At 41.7% G+C, this 19,354-nt stretch overlaps 3 protein-coding genes across 3 annotated transcripts; 1 reads left to right on the plus strand and 2 right to left on the minus strand.

The window, feature by feature from the left end:
* Window positions 1-311: 311 nt before the first annotated feature.
* Window positions 312-5,213, minus strand: serpine1 (serpin peptidase inhibitor, clade E (nexin, plasminogen activator inhibitor type 1), member 1). The gene is made up of 8 exons (XM_019877544.1): window positions 5,091-5,213; window positions 3,862-4,109; window positions 3,172-3,396; window positions 2,746-2,940; window positions 2,463-2,661; window positions 1,659-1,759; window positions 1,285-1,371; window positions 312-630 (listed from the first exon to the last, which is right to left on the minus strand). The coding sequence occupies exons 2-8, from the start codon at window positions 4,106-4,108 to the stop codon at window positions 506-508; spliced, it is 1,179 nt and encodes a 392-aa protein (XP_019733103.1). The 5' UTR covers window position 4,109; window positions 5,091-5,213; the 3' UTR covers window positions 312-505.
* Window positions 5,214-8,256: 3,043 nt separating this feature from the next.
* On the plus strand, window positions 8,257-10,667 carry trmt10a (tRNA methyltransferase 10A). Its single transcript, XM_019877414.1, has 7 exons — window positions 8,257-8,680; window positions 8,854-9,022; window positions 9,082-9,153; window positions 9,386-9,460; window positions 9,631-9,780; window positions 9,877-9,982; window positions 10,099-10,667. The coding sequence occupies exons 1-7, from the start codon at window positions 8,493-8,495 to the stop codon at window positions 10,287-10,289; spliced, it is 951 nt and encodes a 316-aa protein (XP_019732973.1). The 5' UTR covers window positions 8,257-8,492; the 3' UTR covers window positions 10,290-10,667.
* A 1,820-nt stretch (window positions 10,668-12,487) lies between these two features.
* On the minus strand, window positions 12,488-19,348 carry slc1a1 (solute carrier family 1 member 1). The gene is made up of 11 exons (XM_019877546.1): window positions 19,103-19,348; window positions 18,933-19,025; window positions 17,838-17,952; window positions 17,732-17,774; window positions 17,562-17,660; window positions 17,079-17,263; window positions 16,007-16,114; window positions 15,582-15,704; window positions 15,060-15,254; window positions 14,732-14,866; window positions 12,488-13,715 (listed from the first exon to the last, which is right to left on the minus strand). The coding sequence occupies exons 1-11, from the start codon at window positions 19,344-19,346 to the stop codon at window positions 13,475-13,477; spliced, it is 1,581 nt and encodes a 526-aa protein (XP_019733105.1). The 5' UTR covers window positions 19,347-19,348; the 3' UTR covers window positions 12,488-13,474.
* Window positions 19,349-19,354: the final 6 nt, after the last annotated feature.

The raw sequence follows: 19,354 nt of genomic DNA on the forward strand, positions 1-19,354 counted from the left end.
CATATAAAATAAAATCTAATTTCTCGCAGTTCGACCACTTATTTCACAAAAAATATGCATTATATTTTTATAACATTATCACTTTTTTTATGTAAATTAATTCTTTTTGCCTACAATTCCAAGTGTATTCTCCTACTGCTACAGCTATTTTAGATGTGAATAAAACCACTTAATTCTTGTAATGTTACCACTTTTTTTCACAAAGAAGTACTACGGTACTTTAAGCTCCTACTTACAACATTTCTGGCGAAAAATGTGCTTTGAGTCCGTAACTTTTCAACATTCACCCAAAAAAAAAAAAAAAAACGAACTTTAAACAGAATATATATCTTTTAATAAATAAAACATACATACAAAAATAGCATGGCAAAAAGACAATGAATGAAAACGAGTAGAAAGAGGAAGTGCATCAGTGTCATTCATGTCAACAAAGTCCTGGTTTTGAAAAGTTGTCTTCTGGTGTCCAGCAGTAGTCGGGCACAGTGTAAATAGTCTTATTCGCTTCTTAAGCGGGATGATTGAACTGGCCCATGAACAAAATGGCCCCCGTTGGTTTGTGCTGGATCAAGAAGAGAAAAGGCCGATCCAAAGTGAGCTCCTCCACTGCCATTCGGGAAAATAGCACAGCGGCTGAAAAGAGACACAAATGCATTATTCTCCACTGGTTACCACTTTTTCATGAGAAATTCCAACATGATTCCACTTTTTTTTCACATCAAATCAGGACTTTATGCTCCTAATGTGGCCAGGTTTTTCCCATGTGAAATTCCGACATAATTCTCGTAACGTCGTCACTTACGTTATTCCCACAGTATTACAACTCACATAAAAGTGCAGCATTTTTAATTAATTCACATAAAATGAAATACTCAAATGACAGTGGTCCAGTTATATGTGGCTGCCCTGCAATGCTGCACTGTAAAAAACACAACTTGTATTTTTGGGGGGCTAAAGCGGTGATTGAAGTTGGAATCAATCACTTTATAAAATAAATTATTGACATTTACGGTAACAATGTTCGTTGGCATAACAAAGCAAACATTTTGTGTGCTCCAAAGCAATTTGCTGTCTTGTTTTAATTACATATTTAAGTTAGGGGAGAAGCAAATTTTAAATATTTTGCTGAAATGCCCAACTTAAAATTTTATCAAAGTTTGTTGCCTTGAAATTTTGAGTTAACTCAACTTTTTTTTTTTTTTTTTGCAGTGTGTGAGCATCTGCCTCAGGTTTGAATGTTTCCAAATAAATGCCTCTCCCATCTGCAGATGAGGAAATTATTATTACCTGTTGCCGCCGCTCCCTTTGTTCCTTGCTCGTTGACCTCAAGCTTGACTGTCTGGAGAACCTTGGACACGCAAAGCCTCTCGTCGGCTAAAAAGGAAGAATCAGCCATGTATGTATTAAATGCACTGTAGTTCCACAAATAGATAGTTCTGCGCAAATAAACGTCAGCCCCTTTAAAAGAATAGATCTTGAACTTGTACAGCCGGCAATGGAAGTGAATGTTCATTGCGATACACATTTCAAATACAAGCATTCTTTCCATCGTAGGACAAAAATGGCAAGAAAAAAAAAAACGGTAAGCAATTACAATATCAATAAATATCCAGAATAAAAATGTCAAAGTCTGTTTTCTTCAGTTTTGTTGTTTGACTCACTTGTAATGCGGGTGAAATCGGCAGTGGCCAGATTGAACATGTTCCCCAGGCCCATGCTGATGAGTGCAGCCTTCAAGTTCACCTCCGAGTTCAGAGTAAACCTGCAAACAACAACAAACGCTACTTTATGCTCTTCTAGGCGAAGAGGCCAAAAAATTTGATCGGTTCTCCTAAATTATATACTTTTTTTGTGCATAAAATTCTGACTTTATTTGGGTCTTTTAAAGCATTTCTAGAATCATTTTTTCAAAAATTTTGTTCTTGTGCCGTATGTTGATTTAGAAATTTTAGTACGCTACTTTTATTTCTTTACTTTCCATCTAAATGTCTGACATCATCCTGTTTCCGTGTTGCTTTTACACGTTTAAAATTTTTTGTTTGTAAATACCTTTAAATGGTGTCCTTTTAATTATGTGAAGCACATTGAGTTACCTTGTGGACGAAATCTTGTCTTGGCTTCATTTGCGTAACATTGTGATTTATTTCTTCATAAAATTCCAACTTTACCCTCACGACTTTTCAACTTTTTCCACATGGACTTTCAGCTTTACTTTCCTAAAATTATGATATATTTTTTTTCCCCACGCAAAGCTACAACTTTGTTCTTGTGCTGTTGGGCCTTTCTTCAAAAAATGTCGATGTTACACCGTTGACATTATGACTATTTCACATAGTTTTATTCTTACAACAGTCTTGATTTTTTTTTTCCCACCTGACACGAAAACGGAAATGTTCTGACGTCATTATATGTGAAGTGACAACCTGATTCTCACAGTCGGAAATATATGCGGCACGATTCCTTACCTGGGCATGGTCAACTTTCTCCGAACGCTCCTGAGCTCGGCTCTCCATTGCCGGATCCGCTGGCTGCTCAGGTCATCGCTGAGGGCGCTGAGCGGCACGTCGGCTTCGAAAGGCGACACCAGCAGCATGCTCAGCGAGTCGCCCTCATACGGGACCTCCACGACATCATAGTCCACGCCGCTGGGAGTCACAAACTCCCCTGTGAAAGCAGTAGTCGGAGATTGTAGATCAAGAAATACGAGTATTCGAGTAGATTTTTTTTCCCGTGCTCTTTTGACGCTACCGTAGTTGAAGCGGTTGGTGAGTGTCATCATGTGAATGGGTACGGAGCTGCCATTGGCGCTGTGGAACATTCTCTCGTGCGTGAGCTTGGGGTCGAACGGAACCTTCCAGAGTCCCTGGAAGTGGAGGGCATTGAGGAGCACCAGGCGCGTCTCTTCGCTCAGCGATCCCCGGGCCAAGAACTCAGGAATGGCGCCTGCGAAAATCAGCGGCAACGGTTAAAACAGGTGACATTCCGGACACCATTCAGGATGAATTAAAAAGAATAGCACTGAAGAGAAAGAACAAGAAAGGTACAGACAATAGTCAGATTTTCTTCTCATAGTATGGTAAAAAAAAAAAAAAAAGGGACGTAAATATGACTTTAGTTTGTAATATTCCAACTTTTACTGACTGGTACAGCACTACAACTGTGACTTTTCAGTACCTGCAGTGTGGTCCAAAACCCAGGCGTTGATGACTTCCACCGCCTGGTCGGGCTTGGTGAAGTCCAATTGGTGCGGGTGGCTCCTGAAGGCCTTGGACAGGGCCTGGCGGTATCCTTTCTCCAGGCTCATCTTCCTCTCCACCATGACTCCGCTGGCCAACTCCAAACCATCCTCGGCGTGGAGGTCGCGCTGCAGGAAGCGCTGCTGTCGAGACATTCCGCGCTCTGCCGGACACATATTGCGGATCATGTCAGATGTTAGAACTGGCACATTATATGTATGTGACATGAAGACTATTTTCAATAACACGGGGTAAATATAGTGGAAAGTGACCACTTCTTTCACGTCACATTACAGATCTTGTTTGTGTACATACAACCCCTGATTAAGGAATCACACTGCGTCGGATTAGGTCGACCGCTACTCATTCGTTAAATAGGAGCGATCACCCCTTGGAGAGCTGTTGCACCAAGTGGACTGACATGAATCATGGCTCCAACACGAGAGATGTCAATTGAAAAAAAGACGAGGGTTATCAAGTAACTCTTACTGACAACCACGTTGTTTTTAATCTTGATTTCTTTTCGTGTTTCTTGAAGCCAGAAAGTTGCCATTTGAAATCACTTCTAATTTTGTGTCACGCCGAAATTTGAAGAAAGGTAAATGGATGACTGCTCTGGGAGTACTACCTTGCAGGGAAAATCCCATTGCGGCAGTCATGGCCTTGCGAGTGTTCCCCGCCGCGCCGAGCTGCGCCATCGCCAGGACGGAGGAAACGCCATACGGGGAGAAAAGCACGTTCCGGTGCGCCGAAGCTCTGGCCAAATGGCCGAAGACCTTTAAGCCCAAGTTGGTCTGTTTGTCCTGCAGAGAGCCCATCACGGCCCCGCCGCTCACGGCCGCCAAGAGAACAACGATCACGTACTTGCAAAACATCCTGTTGAGGAAAACATGGTGGGTGTTATTGTTGAAATGAACAGCTGAACTTTATTCTTAGAACATCATTTTTATTTAGACATAAAATGATGAGTTTTTTTCGAATAAAATAAGAAATGGATTAAAAAAAAAAAAAGAGAATCCCGCCTGTTTTCTCCAAACAATTTCCTGGAATATGATTGGATTATTCAGTTAAAATGATGATGTCATTCCAGTAAAGTTTCCACGGTGAGACTTGTTAGTGTTCACACTTGTCTGCCATCTGAGGCAGCAGACAAGTGTGCTTTTTGGCCGGTGCCCTTTCACTCAGGCCGTGTTTGTGACTCACTGCTAGCGTTGTGCAAACATTACAGTCCAAATTGCAAAAGATTAATCTGTCGACCCGAATGTGGCTATATTCATTCCAATAAAATGACAAATTTGCTTTTGTGATATTTTTTTCCTCATACTATTGTTTCCCCCAGTAATAACAAGACTTGTTACATTACGATTTTTTTTCCACATCATTTTATTTTTCTTGTAGTAATATGGCTGCGCAACTCTTCCTTGTTTTTTCGCCACAATACCACTTTTCTCCTAACGTCACGATTTTTTTTTCACTACACGGTTACAATCATAACAATATGACATTCTGTCGTTTTCGCCACAATACCACTTCTCTCCTAACGTCACGATTTTTTTTTTCATTACACGGTTACAATCATAACAATATGACATTCTGTCGATATTTTTTTTTTCTTGTGACATGCCATCATTTTCTCACAACTGTTTCTGGTAACAATATCGCTTTTTTTCTCGGAACATTAATCTTTCCTCACAACGGTGGCGTTTTTTTTTTTTTGTAATAAAACTTTTGTTGAAACTACTTCTTTTCCTTCTCAAACCGAAAAAGAAAAACTTGACTGTCTTATGGAACAAGCATTGCGTAACAAAAGACGCGTTATTAAATGGAGCTTGCAAACGATTCGGAATAAGTTCTTACCTCGTCGTTGGTGTCTACTAGGCTGTCTGGTTTCCTGTGGCTACTGCTTGAGTGTAAATGACTTGGGGAGTTCCTTTGCTTTTATAGGGTTTGCGCCCACTCACACACACTCACACACACACACACAGACACACACGCACACACGCACGCACGCACGCATGCAGTAAGTTGCGGTCAAGTCTGACGGCTTGTGCACACAGAGGTTATTTGTGATGATGATGTCATTTGGCACTGTCTGGAAAGGCTTCCTTTTCGTACATTGACACATCCACCCCCCTTCCCCCCCTCACTCGTTCCTCTGTTTGTCAAATGGAAAAATTCACTTCATGTTTTCTCTTTGCCACTAACACACACACACACACACACAGAGGCACACACATCCCTGTGGTATGCGGTAAGGTCACTGTCCCCATAGATGGGAAAGTGCACCCCTCGCTATGATCAATGCCATAACAATGAACAACAAAAAAAAAGTATCTCCGAAAATAGTTTTATCCTCACGAGGATCCTAATTGTGGGGAGAGGCAAACATTATTCATTCATTCCAGATAAGTCGATTTTGATAACGGCCAAATTCATTGTTTCTGTTCAGTGAAGTCTTAAAAAAAACAAAAAAAGAGTGACGAGAACCCAGTGGCTACATCAGTACTGAAAAGTCACCAAATGAGCCCTCAGTCAAAACAAACAGGAAGGGGGAGGAATATATGCCGACTGCGTGAATACATCACTGTGGCGCATATGATTGACATATCAAACCTGAGGAAGGGCCTGCTAGCTTAATGCTAACATGTCAAGGAAAATCACATTGACGTACTCACGAGTAGCATCAACGGTCGCATCCATCCAGTCATCCGTCAATCGCCAACTATTTCTGATCATCAATTGTTCGTTTAGAGACCAAGAATTATTTTTTTTAATGCTCAGAATGCAACCTTCTCAAAAGTCAATATTCTTACATTTCTTCCGTCCTTGATGAAAGAGGACGGATTGTAATTGTGTGGAATCAAAATAAAACACTGACAAACATCTGCTTTTACTTTGGAGAAAATGATCAACATTTTTGTCTATTTTCTGACATGTTACCTGCTGCACCAGTAACCAAATGATGAAGAAGTGCATTTCTGGCACTGTAAATTTAGAAAAAAAAAATGTCTACACGACTGTGCGGTGTTATACACGAGAAGGAGCAGCACAATGAATTCAATCGTAGCATGAAATCGTAATGGTCAAATTGTTTATTGCTTTACATTACAAGCGTGGCAATGCAACAAATTAAACTCGTATCTCAAGGTACTACACATACACTAAAGGGCATTTATTCTTCCACTTTGCTGGCTAATTTGGACTGGAATGTCAATGGCCGGCTTTTCGAAGCAACATACTAACCCTCGAGTCGGCATGTATTTTTTTCACATTTTTTCCACATGTACTATTTTTTCTGTATTTCCCCTAGGTACAATTCCAAATTAATTCTCATCATTTGTTTTTTTTGTGCATGCTGAGGCACAATTATTTATAAACCCCTGGCTCACCACACAATCTTTTTTTGGTTTTATCTCTAATACAGTAGTTCCTGTGAGCTCTTGCTGCAGGGTGACACATTAAAAGAGGATATTTTCAAGGGAATACCAGCATTCCTTATCATGCTACTCACCAAGCATCTGGTACAAACGGGAAGTAACATGATTTTTCCATTCTGTGTGGGGGGTCAGACATTTGTCAACCCTAAAAAATTCCCAATGGGCTAATTTCTTATCTAACTGGGAGACTTATAGGCACCGACACCATAAATGGAAAGGGAAAGTTTTAGACACACTTGGACAATAGTGTCTGAATATAAAAAGATCCATCAGTACATCTGTTTGCCATTAGCCTCGTAACCCTGTGACTTTTTTTCCTCCACGAGCCGTAAAATCCATAAAACCTTACACATGGCAAAAACATCCAAAAGCACATTTGAGGAGTTTGCTATACTCACGTCCTACGTCCTAAAAACAAAGAGCAATAGTGTATGTAAAAATATTTTGAAAAGGCGTAGTATGATGAGAATTTTTGGGGGACTTGTATGTATGCATGTATTAACCTTAGTTTTCTGTTTCCGATGATGGCGTCTATCGCCATGTCAACCGTCCAGTACATACAAGCTGTGACAGGCGGATTGTATAATAGGAGCGTGAGTGCGTTGTTTTCAAGTTGGCCGCCGCCTTGTTGACTCAGCAACACTTCATCCTTTCCATTCCTTCTTACCATTCGATGACTCTTGCCATATGCTCACTTCAATGACTTCCTTCACACCGACATGGAAATAGTGAAAAAAATCAAATACTATAATGTCTTCATCACAGTAAGATATAACACATGACTAGGATTAAAAAAAAAGTTTTTAAAAAAAAACCCACTCCAATAATGAAAGTAAAAGGATTGCATAAAAGGAAGGATGGAATGGAGTGATGGAAAGAAGGAATTTAGTTGGGTTAGAAGAAGGAAGGATGGAAGGTAGGCATGAAGGAACGAAAGATGGAAGGAAGGAAGGAAGTCTGAATGCAAGAAAGCAAACAAGGAAGCATGAAAGGAAGGGAAAGGAGAGGATCGAGATAAAGGATGCAAGTTAGGAAGTATTATAATAAAGAAGGATGTATAAAAGAAAGGAAAGAAGTATGGAGGAAGGAAGAATAGATGGAAGAATTGAAGTAAGGAAAGAAGGAAGGAAGAAAGGATGTATGAAGGAACCAAATTTGTATCAAAGGATGCATGGGTTCCTGGGAAGAAGGAAACAAGGATGGGCGGAAGGAAGTAAAGAAGAGTTATATTAAAGAGAGGGTGAAGGGACAACGGAATGATGTCAAACCTTGATTTTAAACCCAAACACTTGCCGCGTAACCCTAATTTGAAACCTTAATACATCTTTAAAACGCTACACCTGGTTTACTGATCAGTCCAAACCCAGTCTACTGACATCACGTTCAACCTGATTTGAATCTAAGTTTTAAAACTGGCGAGCGACATTAAAATATGTTTAATCAATGTAATTTTTAATTGGAAAAAAATGTGTAAATGTATCCAAAACAACGTTTAGCCCACCTTGTTTTAGAAAACGCCGATTTAATGACGTTTCAAATTGACGTTTCAAATCGACGACGGTGCGGTAAACGGAGGTGTTTGAACGCACCAGGCGCGTTTAAATGACGTCATGGGTTCGCGCCGCCATGTGTAAACCAAACTGGACGTTAACGTGCATATTTACGCTTGATTTACATTTAAATTTTAATTACACTCATATGTTAGACAACCGTTTGTATTTAAGCACGTCTTTTCTTTTTGGGGGATTGTTAAAATAAATACTACGAACACTCGTGAGTCGTTTACTTTGCGCCTTTTGCAGGAGGACGTGTAAATTAACCAATGGATGATGACGAGAGCGTTCAGACCGATGACAACAAACTCCTAAATAATCATAATATTCACAATAAAAATACAGCAGACGATAACAAAGAAGACGGAGAAGCCACCGAGAAGCAGGCTTTGTCCAAAAGGCAAAGAAAGAAGCTTCTAAAGCAGCAGAAATGGGAGGAGGAGAGGGACATGAGAAAGTAAGATGACAATTTCGAAAGAAAGAAATGAATTAATGAATAATTAAATCCATTCTTGTACCCGGATTAAACCACGCACACAAAGTGGAAAAAATACAGAATTTTACAATAAATAATGATTGTTTATTTTTTGCAAGAGATCGACCAGATTAGTTTGACGTGTTGTGATACAGGCAGAAGCGCAAGGACAGGAAGCAGCAGCGGCGGCAGCAGAGACAAAATAACCAACAAGATGATGAAGGCGAACACCGAGGTGCCAGGAAGCGCCTGCGGCGAGAAGCTACACCCACCTCACTCAGGCTGGTGGTGGACTGTAGTTTTGATGACCTTATGTTAACCAAGGTAAAACCTATCCATTCCAACATCTGCTTCTCAATTCTCAATGCTTCCCCTCTCCTCAGGATGTGCACAAGCTTCACAAGCAGATCCAGAGGTGCTATGCTGAAAACAGACGAGCCTCGCATCCAGTCCAGGTGGGTCGCCTGTCATTTTGGGACATTTTATTCATAATTCTGTCGTCGAAGGATGACTGGCAGTGAAGAAAAAAAATGCACATTTGGAGTGATTGTTTTTCCACTTCACATCAGTACAGCTGCAAATAACAAAAACCACATCGTACTAAACGCATCAGTGGGAAGGATATGTTTTGATCAAGAGGAGACTACAGGCAGAGAAATTTTTAATTCACGTGTCCCTTTTTTCCAGTTTTATCTGACAAGCCTTGGAGGACAACTCAAACAAAGTATGGATGAAAAAGACAAAGGATGGATCAACTGGAAGGTAAGCACACCTTTTCAATATTCTGAGAAAAAAATGGAAAAGAAAATTCCGAATTTTGCGAGAAAAATAGATGTTTTATGAGAAAGAGTCAAAACATAACAAGGAAATATTTTCCACGAATGAAATTGTAATGTTACAAAAAGAAAAATATTATGTGGTTGTTTGTGCAGGATATTAGCATTAAATTCGAACACTATAGTGAAGTATTGTCCAAGGAAGATGTGGTCTACCTTACGTCAGACTCCCCCAATGTGCTAACGGAACTGGACCCTAAAAAGGCGTACGTGATCGGCGGGCTGGTGGACCACAACCACCACAAGGTGTGGGCCACAAACGCCGAAAGAAAATAGCCGCGGCGTTACTCAAGGTACGCCTGCCTGCCCACTTTCATTTCTATGCGGGTGCCGACTTTTCAGGGGATCACTTTGGAGCGGGCCCAGGATCTGGGAATCTGTCATGCCCAGCTTCCCCTCGACAGCTTCGTCCAGATGAACAGTCGCAAAGTTCTCGCGGTCAATCACGGTACTGAGACACTCCTCACATTCTCACTTGATTCTCGTCAGGATAAACATTCATTGCCCCCCCCCCATGCTGGACTGTGGTCTTTTGTTTGGGGTCCGGTGTTTATTGCCCGTCAGTGTTTGAGATCATCCTGGCGTACATGGAGAAAGGCAGCTGGCAGGATGCCTTCTTCTCCGTGCTGCCTCAGAGGAAAGGAGCCAAGGCCGTGGCCACAGGCCCAGGAGACGGCGACCAAGATGGCGACGGCCAAGAGGACCAACCGGAGGAGCACTCGGACCTTGAAGCTCGCCAACCAAGCGATAAGTGAGCCCCCAAAAACTTGTCCCATTGGATTATTTATTAAGCGCTTTAGCCTACTTCTGGGCTCGTTCCTCAATTAGATTGTCAACGCAACTTTGCTTTTTATTTCCGCGCTGATGAATTTTGCTTTCCGATTGTGCCAAATTGATTTCAGATCCAATGGGATGACATCATGGATGTGTGTGTTTATTGAAATGCAACACAAACATATTTGAGACGTGTTGAATTATGTCTTAATTTTACGGGAATTAAGTTGCAATATTGAAGGAGGGGATGGGGTTTAATTCTCATTTCACGACTAATAAGATGTAATTTTCTGAAATGGTATTATGATTTCATTCTTGTAAAATTACTTTTTTCCCCTCATAATGAGCCTTCATTCTTTTTTAAAAAATGCTCAGGATGTTACAATTTTGATAAGTTTTTTTTTCTCTTTTCTCATGAAATTGCAATATTACAACTTTAGTCTTGTAAAAAAAAAAGAAACTTTTTTTGAAATACAGCGCATGGTAAATCTGTATTGTAAAGTAATTTTTTATTGCACATAATGCTGCTTCAGTTTTGTCAACAAAAAGGCTCATGATATTGTGACTTAATTCTTGAATTTTTGCTCTTGATTACAAATTGATTCTCTTCAAGTGAACGTTAACTTGTCATTTCCACTTTATTATTACGATACACACACACACACACACACACACATATATATATATATATATATATATATATAAAACATTTTTAATTACGCTGGTCAATTTATTGGCAATTTGTTTTGTGTTGATTCCTAATCTTCCCTCGGGTTTTTCATAATAGTATAATAATTTCATATGTAATACTGTGATATATTTAGTAATATTTATGAATTAAGGATTCAGCAACAGGTGGATTTTTTTTTTTTATGAAATGTCATAGCTATAATTTACAATGCATGGTAAATTCCATGTCGGGCGAGCTTTTTAGGTCAGATTTATCAACAAAAAAATGAAAACATCTCGTGATGTGCTAGAAAATATAGTCAAGACATTTATTACAAATCAGCGTCAAAATATACCTACTTCTCAGGTGATTTTTTTGTTTTTGCACATATGATTTTATTCTTGTAAAATGATTCGTATATGACTAACCTCTTGAATTTTTGTGGTCATAGTTTGACTTTATAAATGTGTGTGTGTGTGTGTGTGTGTGTATATAAATATATATATATATATATATATATATATATATATATATATAATTTTATTTTTATTTTTTTTATTTTTGCGACTTTCCACTGAGAGTTGGAGTTGATGAGCTCTTCAGGCAAGACTGGCTAAAGCAGTGTCCAGGTGCTTTTCGCGTGGTGCCTGGATAAACGTGCGCACTTGCGTTAAATCAAGGCAAGGCCATTAAAGGCCCACGACGCAGCAAGCGTCCGGGGCCGTAGATCAGCGGCAACAAGAGGAACATTGGGATCTATTGCACAAGATGTGCTGAAGCGGGCTTCTATTTTCGTCAGCTTTTTTTTTTTTTTTTGTCCCCGAACCACCTCGTAAATAACGGCACCAAGCGAATTGCCCCGCTTGGCAACAATCAATATTCATTTGTGCTTTGGAAGCGACTTGTTTTTATTCATATACTAGACAGCGAATACATGAATCGACAAAATCATCAAGCCCTCGAGCCGCGTTGTCGATTGCTCTGAAGGACCTTGTCCGCTTTCGATGGCAAAATGCGTTGGGAGGACATTTAGTCGTGTCTTGGAGTACACTTGGAAAGCTGACTGAAGGTCACAAGAGCACACAGTACGGTACGTTGGTCTCTTCGGTGGGCGTGTGTGTGCGTGTTTGCAATTTTGGCTGCTTAACAACAACACAAACAAACAAAAAGTTCTCATCTAGTTTGCCTAAACTATTCACACTATTCAAGAAGCCTGTTCTCGAGAGAATTTACAGCTACATTTGACGCCGTTTTGTATTTTGCATATTATTGGAATATTATATTATTCAAGTCCAGGAGAGTGTTAGTGAAATATTTAATTTGGGCATATAGAAATCACTTTGAAATGGTTCCCACGTTCTCGTTTAGTTACCTATGAACATTTTTATTTTATTATTAAATAGCCTAATGGAGGAGAATCTCTCTCTCTGTGTATATATATATATATATATGTGTGTGTGTATATATATATATATATATATATATATATATATATATCTATATATATATATATATATGGTTTCTTAAATGCGAATCTTCAAAGGGTCACCTTGGAAAAATTTAAATTTCTTCTTGTTTTTGCTCATCACTTGACATCTTTTTTTTCCTCTCACATGACCACTTTTTCACATTACAACTTCTTCCACATGCTACCATTATTTTCCTTCTCATTTTCCAAGCTTAACTTTTAAATTGTGAATTTTTTTTTTCCTTGTGACAACACCTTGGCACGATCCTGGCTTTTCTCCACGTGCCACTTTCCCCTGTAATATTCTGACCTTGTAACGATGCATCTTTTTTCTCGTGACATCACACCTGTTCCCTCATATTACCGCTTTCTCGCAACTTGACTTGTTCAGATCCGACACATTTTTGCAGCATTCTGACTTTTGCATACAATTACACCGTTTTCGCCACATGACTTCTCATGATGAACGACTTTCCGTTATAACATTACAACTTTTCCTCATATCACCCTTTCAACAGCATCCTTTTTTTTTCTTGTACTATACCAACCTTAATCTCATAATATTTACCGTTTCCTCCATTGTTCCCCCTCCTCCCCGAAAAGGGCTAAATTCTCACGAGAACAGGGCGGTACGCTCATCGTGCGGCCAAAGTTCACAGTGTTTTCACGACTCGAGCCTTCAAGTCAACTCACCTCTTCACAGGCTTGGCACAGTTGCAACATTCTGTACAAACAGTTAATATGAGCCGTGCGTTTTCTACTCAGAAGCAAATAAAGCTGCATTGTGGAATGTCGCCACCGGATGAACACACCTCGCATCATCCATCCATCCACTAAGGACTTTTCCAGGAGTATAAATGTATCGTTTCAGTGTAAAAAGGAAGCACTTGAAATCAGTGGGAAATGTCAGTGATGATGAATGGAAGCTTCTATTTCTGATGAGAATTGCTGATAGAAGGTATTATCCCTCGGGGTGTATGGCACTTTTTTCAGGCGGGCTGGGTGGGTGGTGAATAGGGGGCGGGCGTCTAGAACTGCGACGTTTCGGTAAAGGAGATGGCGTCCGTCTTGTCGACGGCGAAGCCCCCGTTGACGTAGGATTTCTTGTCGCACTCCTCGCCGTCTGATGTGGCCTCCAGAGCGAAAGGGTTGGCCACGTCCACGTCCGAGATCAGGTCCATCCTCTCCAGTTCGCTCTTGGACAGCTTCTGGACAATGCCGGCGCCGTAAGCGTCGCCCAGCACGTTGATCATGGTGCGGAAACGGTCTCTGCGGCAGAAGCACTTATGAATTGGAATATTAACAAGACTTCATTCATAATAGTTCCTTTTTTTTTCCTTCAGGATAAGCAGTTCGGAGAATGGTGGCCTCACAGTGCAGAGGTACCGGGTTCAATTCCTGCTCCGGCCTCCTGTGTGGAGTTTGCATGTTCTCCCCGGGCCTGCGTGGGTTTTCTCCGGGTACTCCGGTTTCCTCTCACATTCCAAAACCATCCATGGCAGGCTGACTGAACACTCTAAATTGTCCCTAGATGTGAGTGTCAGCGTGGATGGTTATTCGTCTCTATGTGCCTTGCGATTGGCTGGCAACCGGTTCAGGGTCTCCCCTGGCTACCCCCACAATCCATGTGAGGGTAAAGCGGATCAGAAAATGGATGGATGGAGTTCGGAGAATGGATGGATGTCATTCAAACTTTTTCTACTCATCAAACTTTTTTTTGGTCTTTAAAAATTAACCTTTTTTTCATCCACCCATCCATTTTCTGTTCTGCTTATCCTCACAAGGGTCGCGGGGCGTGCTGGAGCTTATCCCAGCTGTCTTCGGACAGTAGGCGGGGGAAATCCTGAAACGGTTGCCAGCCAATCGCAGGGCACACATAGACAGACAACCATCCGCGCTCACAATCACACCTCGGGACAATTTTGAGTGTTCCAGGAACATGTCATAGATGTTTTGGGAACGTGGGAGGGAACTGGAGTACCCGGTGAAAACCCACGCAGGCACGGTGAGAGGCGGAGAACATGCAATCTCTACATAGGACAGCTGGTCCCGGATTCGAACCCCACACCTCTGCACTGTGAGGCCGACGTGACCCGGTTAGTCAACCACCGAGCCCCCCCGCCCCCCTTTCATCTTTTCTCTCTAAATTATTCTAACCACTCATGGCAAGGAGGAACGGTCTAATGAAAGGGAACACGTTACTATAAAGTGGAAGTGACCGATTTGGCACACACGATGAAGATGAGCAGCTCTCGGGCTAGCTGTATGGAAAACGTATGACTTACAGCAACCAATCCACAGCGACGATGAGCGTGACATCACTGGCAGGTAGTCCAACGGCTGTCAAGACGATTACCATGGTGACCAGGCCGGCATTTGGGACGCCTGCAGCTCCGATACTTGCCACTGTTGCGGTAATGCTACAACAAAGAAGTGACAACGTGTACAACGGCGCACTATATCCAGTGGTCTTAAGTCTTAACAAGAATTATGAAAAGGGTGTAAAATCCAACAATTGTGGTTGAAATGAAACATTTCAGTTGTGCTGTATGTCAAAGCAAAGCAATCTGGCCCCTCCCCGCCATTCCCCTCGCTGAGCTCGCGTCAACATACCTGATGGTGACAATCTGCCCCACGTCCAGGGCGTAGTCGTTGAGCTGCGCGATGAATATGGCGGCGACGGCCTCATAGAGCGCCGTGCCGTCCATGTTAATGGTGGCCCCCACGGGGAGGACGAAGCGGGTGATGCGCTTGTCCACGCGGTTGTTTTCCTCAGCGCAGCGGAAGGTGACGGGCAGAGTGGCAGAGCTGCAACACATTTATTCCCAGGAGGTAGACCGCCGTTCGACTACCGCGACCCTGCTATTGCGCACAATTTTTGGATGTGCAACCACCCAACTTGCTAACACATAATGAGAAAGGCCGCTGATGGGTTAACACTTAGCATAGATGGCCGCCATGTTATAATCCTTTGAGCAATAGATATTTGAACACAAATGATGCAGCAACACGCCTCGACAGACATATTTTAAAATACACACAGGCACATATTCTTTATCCTCTGCAAAAAACCAACAACTTTATTTTAAAGGCGCCTGGCCCAAGAACGTTGAAGGGGAATGAAAAGAATAGTACCTGGAGGAGATCATGAGCGCTGTCACCAGGGCCTGTGCCATCCCTAGCGTGAACGTATATGGATTCTTCCTCACAATTACGAAGAAGATAAGTGGCAGGCAGACGATGGCATGGATGGCGAGTCTATGCGAGAACGAACAAACGAGCCATGAGTGATGTCGCTTCCGTTCGCACATTCAAAGCATGCAGCAAAATAAGTGCGCGTGGCCACTGACGTTCGATAATAGTGTGGGTGCGCTTCCGTATCCTTCTTGAGACCTTACCGCAGAGAATGTATTGACCCTTACTTAGATTTACAGGTGTGAGCTTCAAGCTTTCATTACGCTATGTGCAGGTTGAGCAGTTTCAAAATGTCCTTGCCTTATCTGTGGCCACTGGACGGAAGAATTGGCCCAAATGTCAAGCATAAATCCTCCCCGGCTTACCCACTCAGCACCGTCACCATATAAAGACCCATCTTGCGGAAGATCTCCCAGTCTTCCACCTCAATGATCTTGGCGGCAATTAGGAACAGGATCCCGATTGGCATATAGCTGAAAAAATAAACAGAAAATGAAAGGTACCTTCTTTCATTAGGTCCTTTCGACAACAATTGTTAGCTTCCCACTCGCCGCTCAAAAAAGTACTTTTTTTTTCCCCTCTTGGACACCAAGTTGCGGAAAATGGACTGAAAGCAGGGGCAGAGCTACGTGGAGGCCAGGGGTGGAAATGGCCACCCCACATCTAGGGAAAAATGTTACCTTATTAAGTGTATATTTAGAGAACAACATGATACAAAATGGTGTCAGCTGTTGTGACAATAGATCACTCTGATTGGCTGTTAGCTCGCAAATCAGTGCCCGAGATCGATGTAGACTATCAGATAGCACATAAAGGCATAGCAATGGCAATTAAAATTTTATTATCTCATAAATTAAGGTCAGCAAAACGTTTTTACTTCTTTTTACTTTAGACTTGAACTTGCTTGTATTATGAGTGTACTGAGCAAGGTTTTGGATATGTGTGCAGTTTATTTTATGAAACCCTGACTGCGGATGGTATGACATACAATGACTTCTCAGTCACAGAGGAGTTTTCAGCCAAGTAAAATTACATGTGCAAGTGTGTACACAATTGCATGTGTTATGGCCACCACTGACAGATGTTGCGTCACTCTGGCCACCCTACTGAGAAGTTTCTAGCTGCACCCCTGACTGAAACATTTAACAGACAAATATAAAGACTAAAATTTCACCTGTAAATGTCATTAATTTTGGCTTTGAGTGTGTGTCATTATGCAGCATGCTTTGAAGGGCTGAGATAAGCGCCATCTGGTGGACAAATAGACATTTTGTGCCGCTGGGCGCAAATGTTTAATCTTTTTTAAGATTTTTCATTTAATGTAATTCAAGGAACACAGGTCACAAAAAAAAATCATTTTTTAAAATTCTGCCTAAATACATTCCACACAGCCAAAATGGCTTAAAAAATTAAATTAAGCGACGGCGCATGACCTACCACATGATTATATGCACCAGTTTCATGGTGGCATCGTTGAGGGCATCGAAAAACTCCAAAAGGATGCGTCCCTTTTCTCCCATCTTCCCGATGACAAGTCCGAACGCGACGCAGAACACGATGAGGCCCAAAACATTAATTCCGTCCGAGTACGTCCCGCTGATTTTGTAATCTTGGGTGATGTTCTGATGACAGCAAGCACAAACGTGGAGGCCAGTCATTCACATTTCCGCATATCCCCGAATGAAGTGAACGTATAAATAGGCTGCACCTCAAAGAAAAAAAAAATGTTGTCATCCGCTTGAAAAAACTCAACAAAACAATTTCCCCTGCCCCCTAAACTGTGCAAAATTTTGTAGCCAGGTCTTATGAAACAAATTTGGGAAGGAAATGAACACAGGATGCCGTATGTGACACACCTGTCTTATATAAAGCTGACACTTCTAATGATGTGTCACATTAAACTATAAAATATTAGCCTACCTCCACGGCAGCTATCACAGTGGTCGCGAGAGGAGGAATGTCCGTACTTGCGACTGGAACACTCGGAGGTGGCTCCAACTCCTTGCGCTTGGTTTTATACTATGGCGAAACACCTGTTAGCGTTAGCTGCACTTGACGTGAGGGACACCCGTTAATGGACGTTTGTTTACCTGTTGGAAACAAGCCTGCACCAAGTTTTCCGGAAACATGTTTCTGTTCATCAGAAATAAAAGCGGTTAGAAATACAAACATAAAGCAAAAAAAAGTTTGACACACCTGAGGAGGTCCAGCAGCGTGTCAACAGTGGTGACGTTGGGTGTGGTTCCGGCTCGGTCGATATGCTGCGCAGTTTGAGAGACTCCGGGCTTGATGGTCATCACCAAAATGATGCCTGCCAAGGAACAACAGAGATGCCATCAGGTACTTTTATTTCACCATGTACAGCTGTGGTGTCCAAACTATGGCACAAGGGCAATTTGTGTCCCATGATCCATTTTTTTAGTGGCCCAAGGCATATACGAAAAATAATTTTTGACATGGCCCATGATGCTTTTATTTATTTTAATAGGTGGGGTTAATGTGGGCAGTATTAGAAGTGTAGCTGTCAAAAAAATTGAGGAAGGTGAGTAATGGGCACAACCACGATACGACTAATTTTTCTTGATATGCAATCACACAAATACATTTACAGCTAAAATGATAACAGAATTTTTCTTCATAACACTGTGGTGAATAAAACAAATTCAATTTCTGCTTAGTGTCAATTTGTGAAGATATCATATGAATGTTCTCAAGTATGGTCAGCTAACCACAGACGGTTCTTGTTTTGGTTGTGAATGTGGAGACGGGATTCCGCTGCTGCTTGGTGCAAGGGCGGATGAATTCAAGTGGGATGCAGGGCTCCAGGCCACCCTCAAGCCAAAATAAAATCCTTTGCCATTTTCCTTACAGAAAGCTTTGACGTAGAAGTTTTTCAAAATGACTACATTTTACAAACAGTGTATCATTGATTGATTGATTAATTGATTGATTGATTTTACCATGTTTAATAAGTTAATGTAAAAATGAAGACATCAAATTAGCTGACGATCCAGTTAAGGTCCAGCAGGCAAGTTAGAGTCTTTGAGAGGTTGACGTTTGAAAAAGCAGGGTGGTAAACTTCTAAAGATATCAAATTAGCTGACGATCCAGTTCAGGTCCAGCAGGCAAGTTAGAGTCTTTGATAGGTTGACGTTTGAAAAAGCAGGGTGGTAAACTTCTCGATATGATGCAGAGAAAGGTCTGGATGGCTATTGACGGTGATGATCACCTGCTAATGGCCATCTGGAGTCCCATCTTCTGCATTTCAGAAAATGCGCAAATTGAACTCACCAAGGATAACGGCAATAATCGTGGTGGAGAAATAATAGATGACAGCTCGCAGGCCGATCTTGCCCGACACCTCCGAGTCCAGGGCTGCAACACCTGTGCACATGATGCGCATAACAGTCCATGTGTCATAATATACACTGGTTGCATTTGTGAATCACTCCTGCTTTTACCAGTAATCATGCTGGAAATGATCAAGGGCAGAATGACCAGCTTGAGCATTCGCATCAGAATCTCTCCCGGGAAGCCGAAATACTGCTTGTGGAGATGGGACAGCGAGGCGTATTCTCTGACCGCAACACCCAGACCGATCCCTACAACATGAACATAAACTGCCTGCTTAATGCAACAACAACATTGTATTGGAGGTAGAGGCTCTAATGGTATCCACATAAAGTAGAAGAGTTGTGTTCCCATTAAAAAAA

Source organism: Hippocampus comes, unplaced genomic scaffold, assembly GCF_001891065.2.
Source record: "Hippocampus comes isolate QL1 unplaced genomic scaffold, H_comes_QL1_v1.1 scaffold143, whole genome shotgun sequence".
Lineage (NCBI taxonomy): Eukaryota > Metazoa > Chordata > Actinopteri > Syngnathiformes > Syngnathidae > Hippocampus > Hippocampus comes.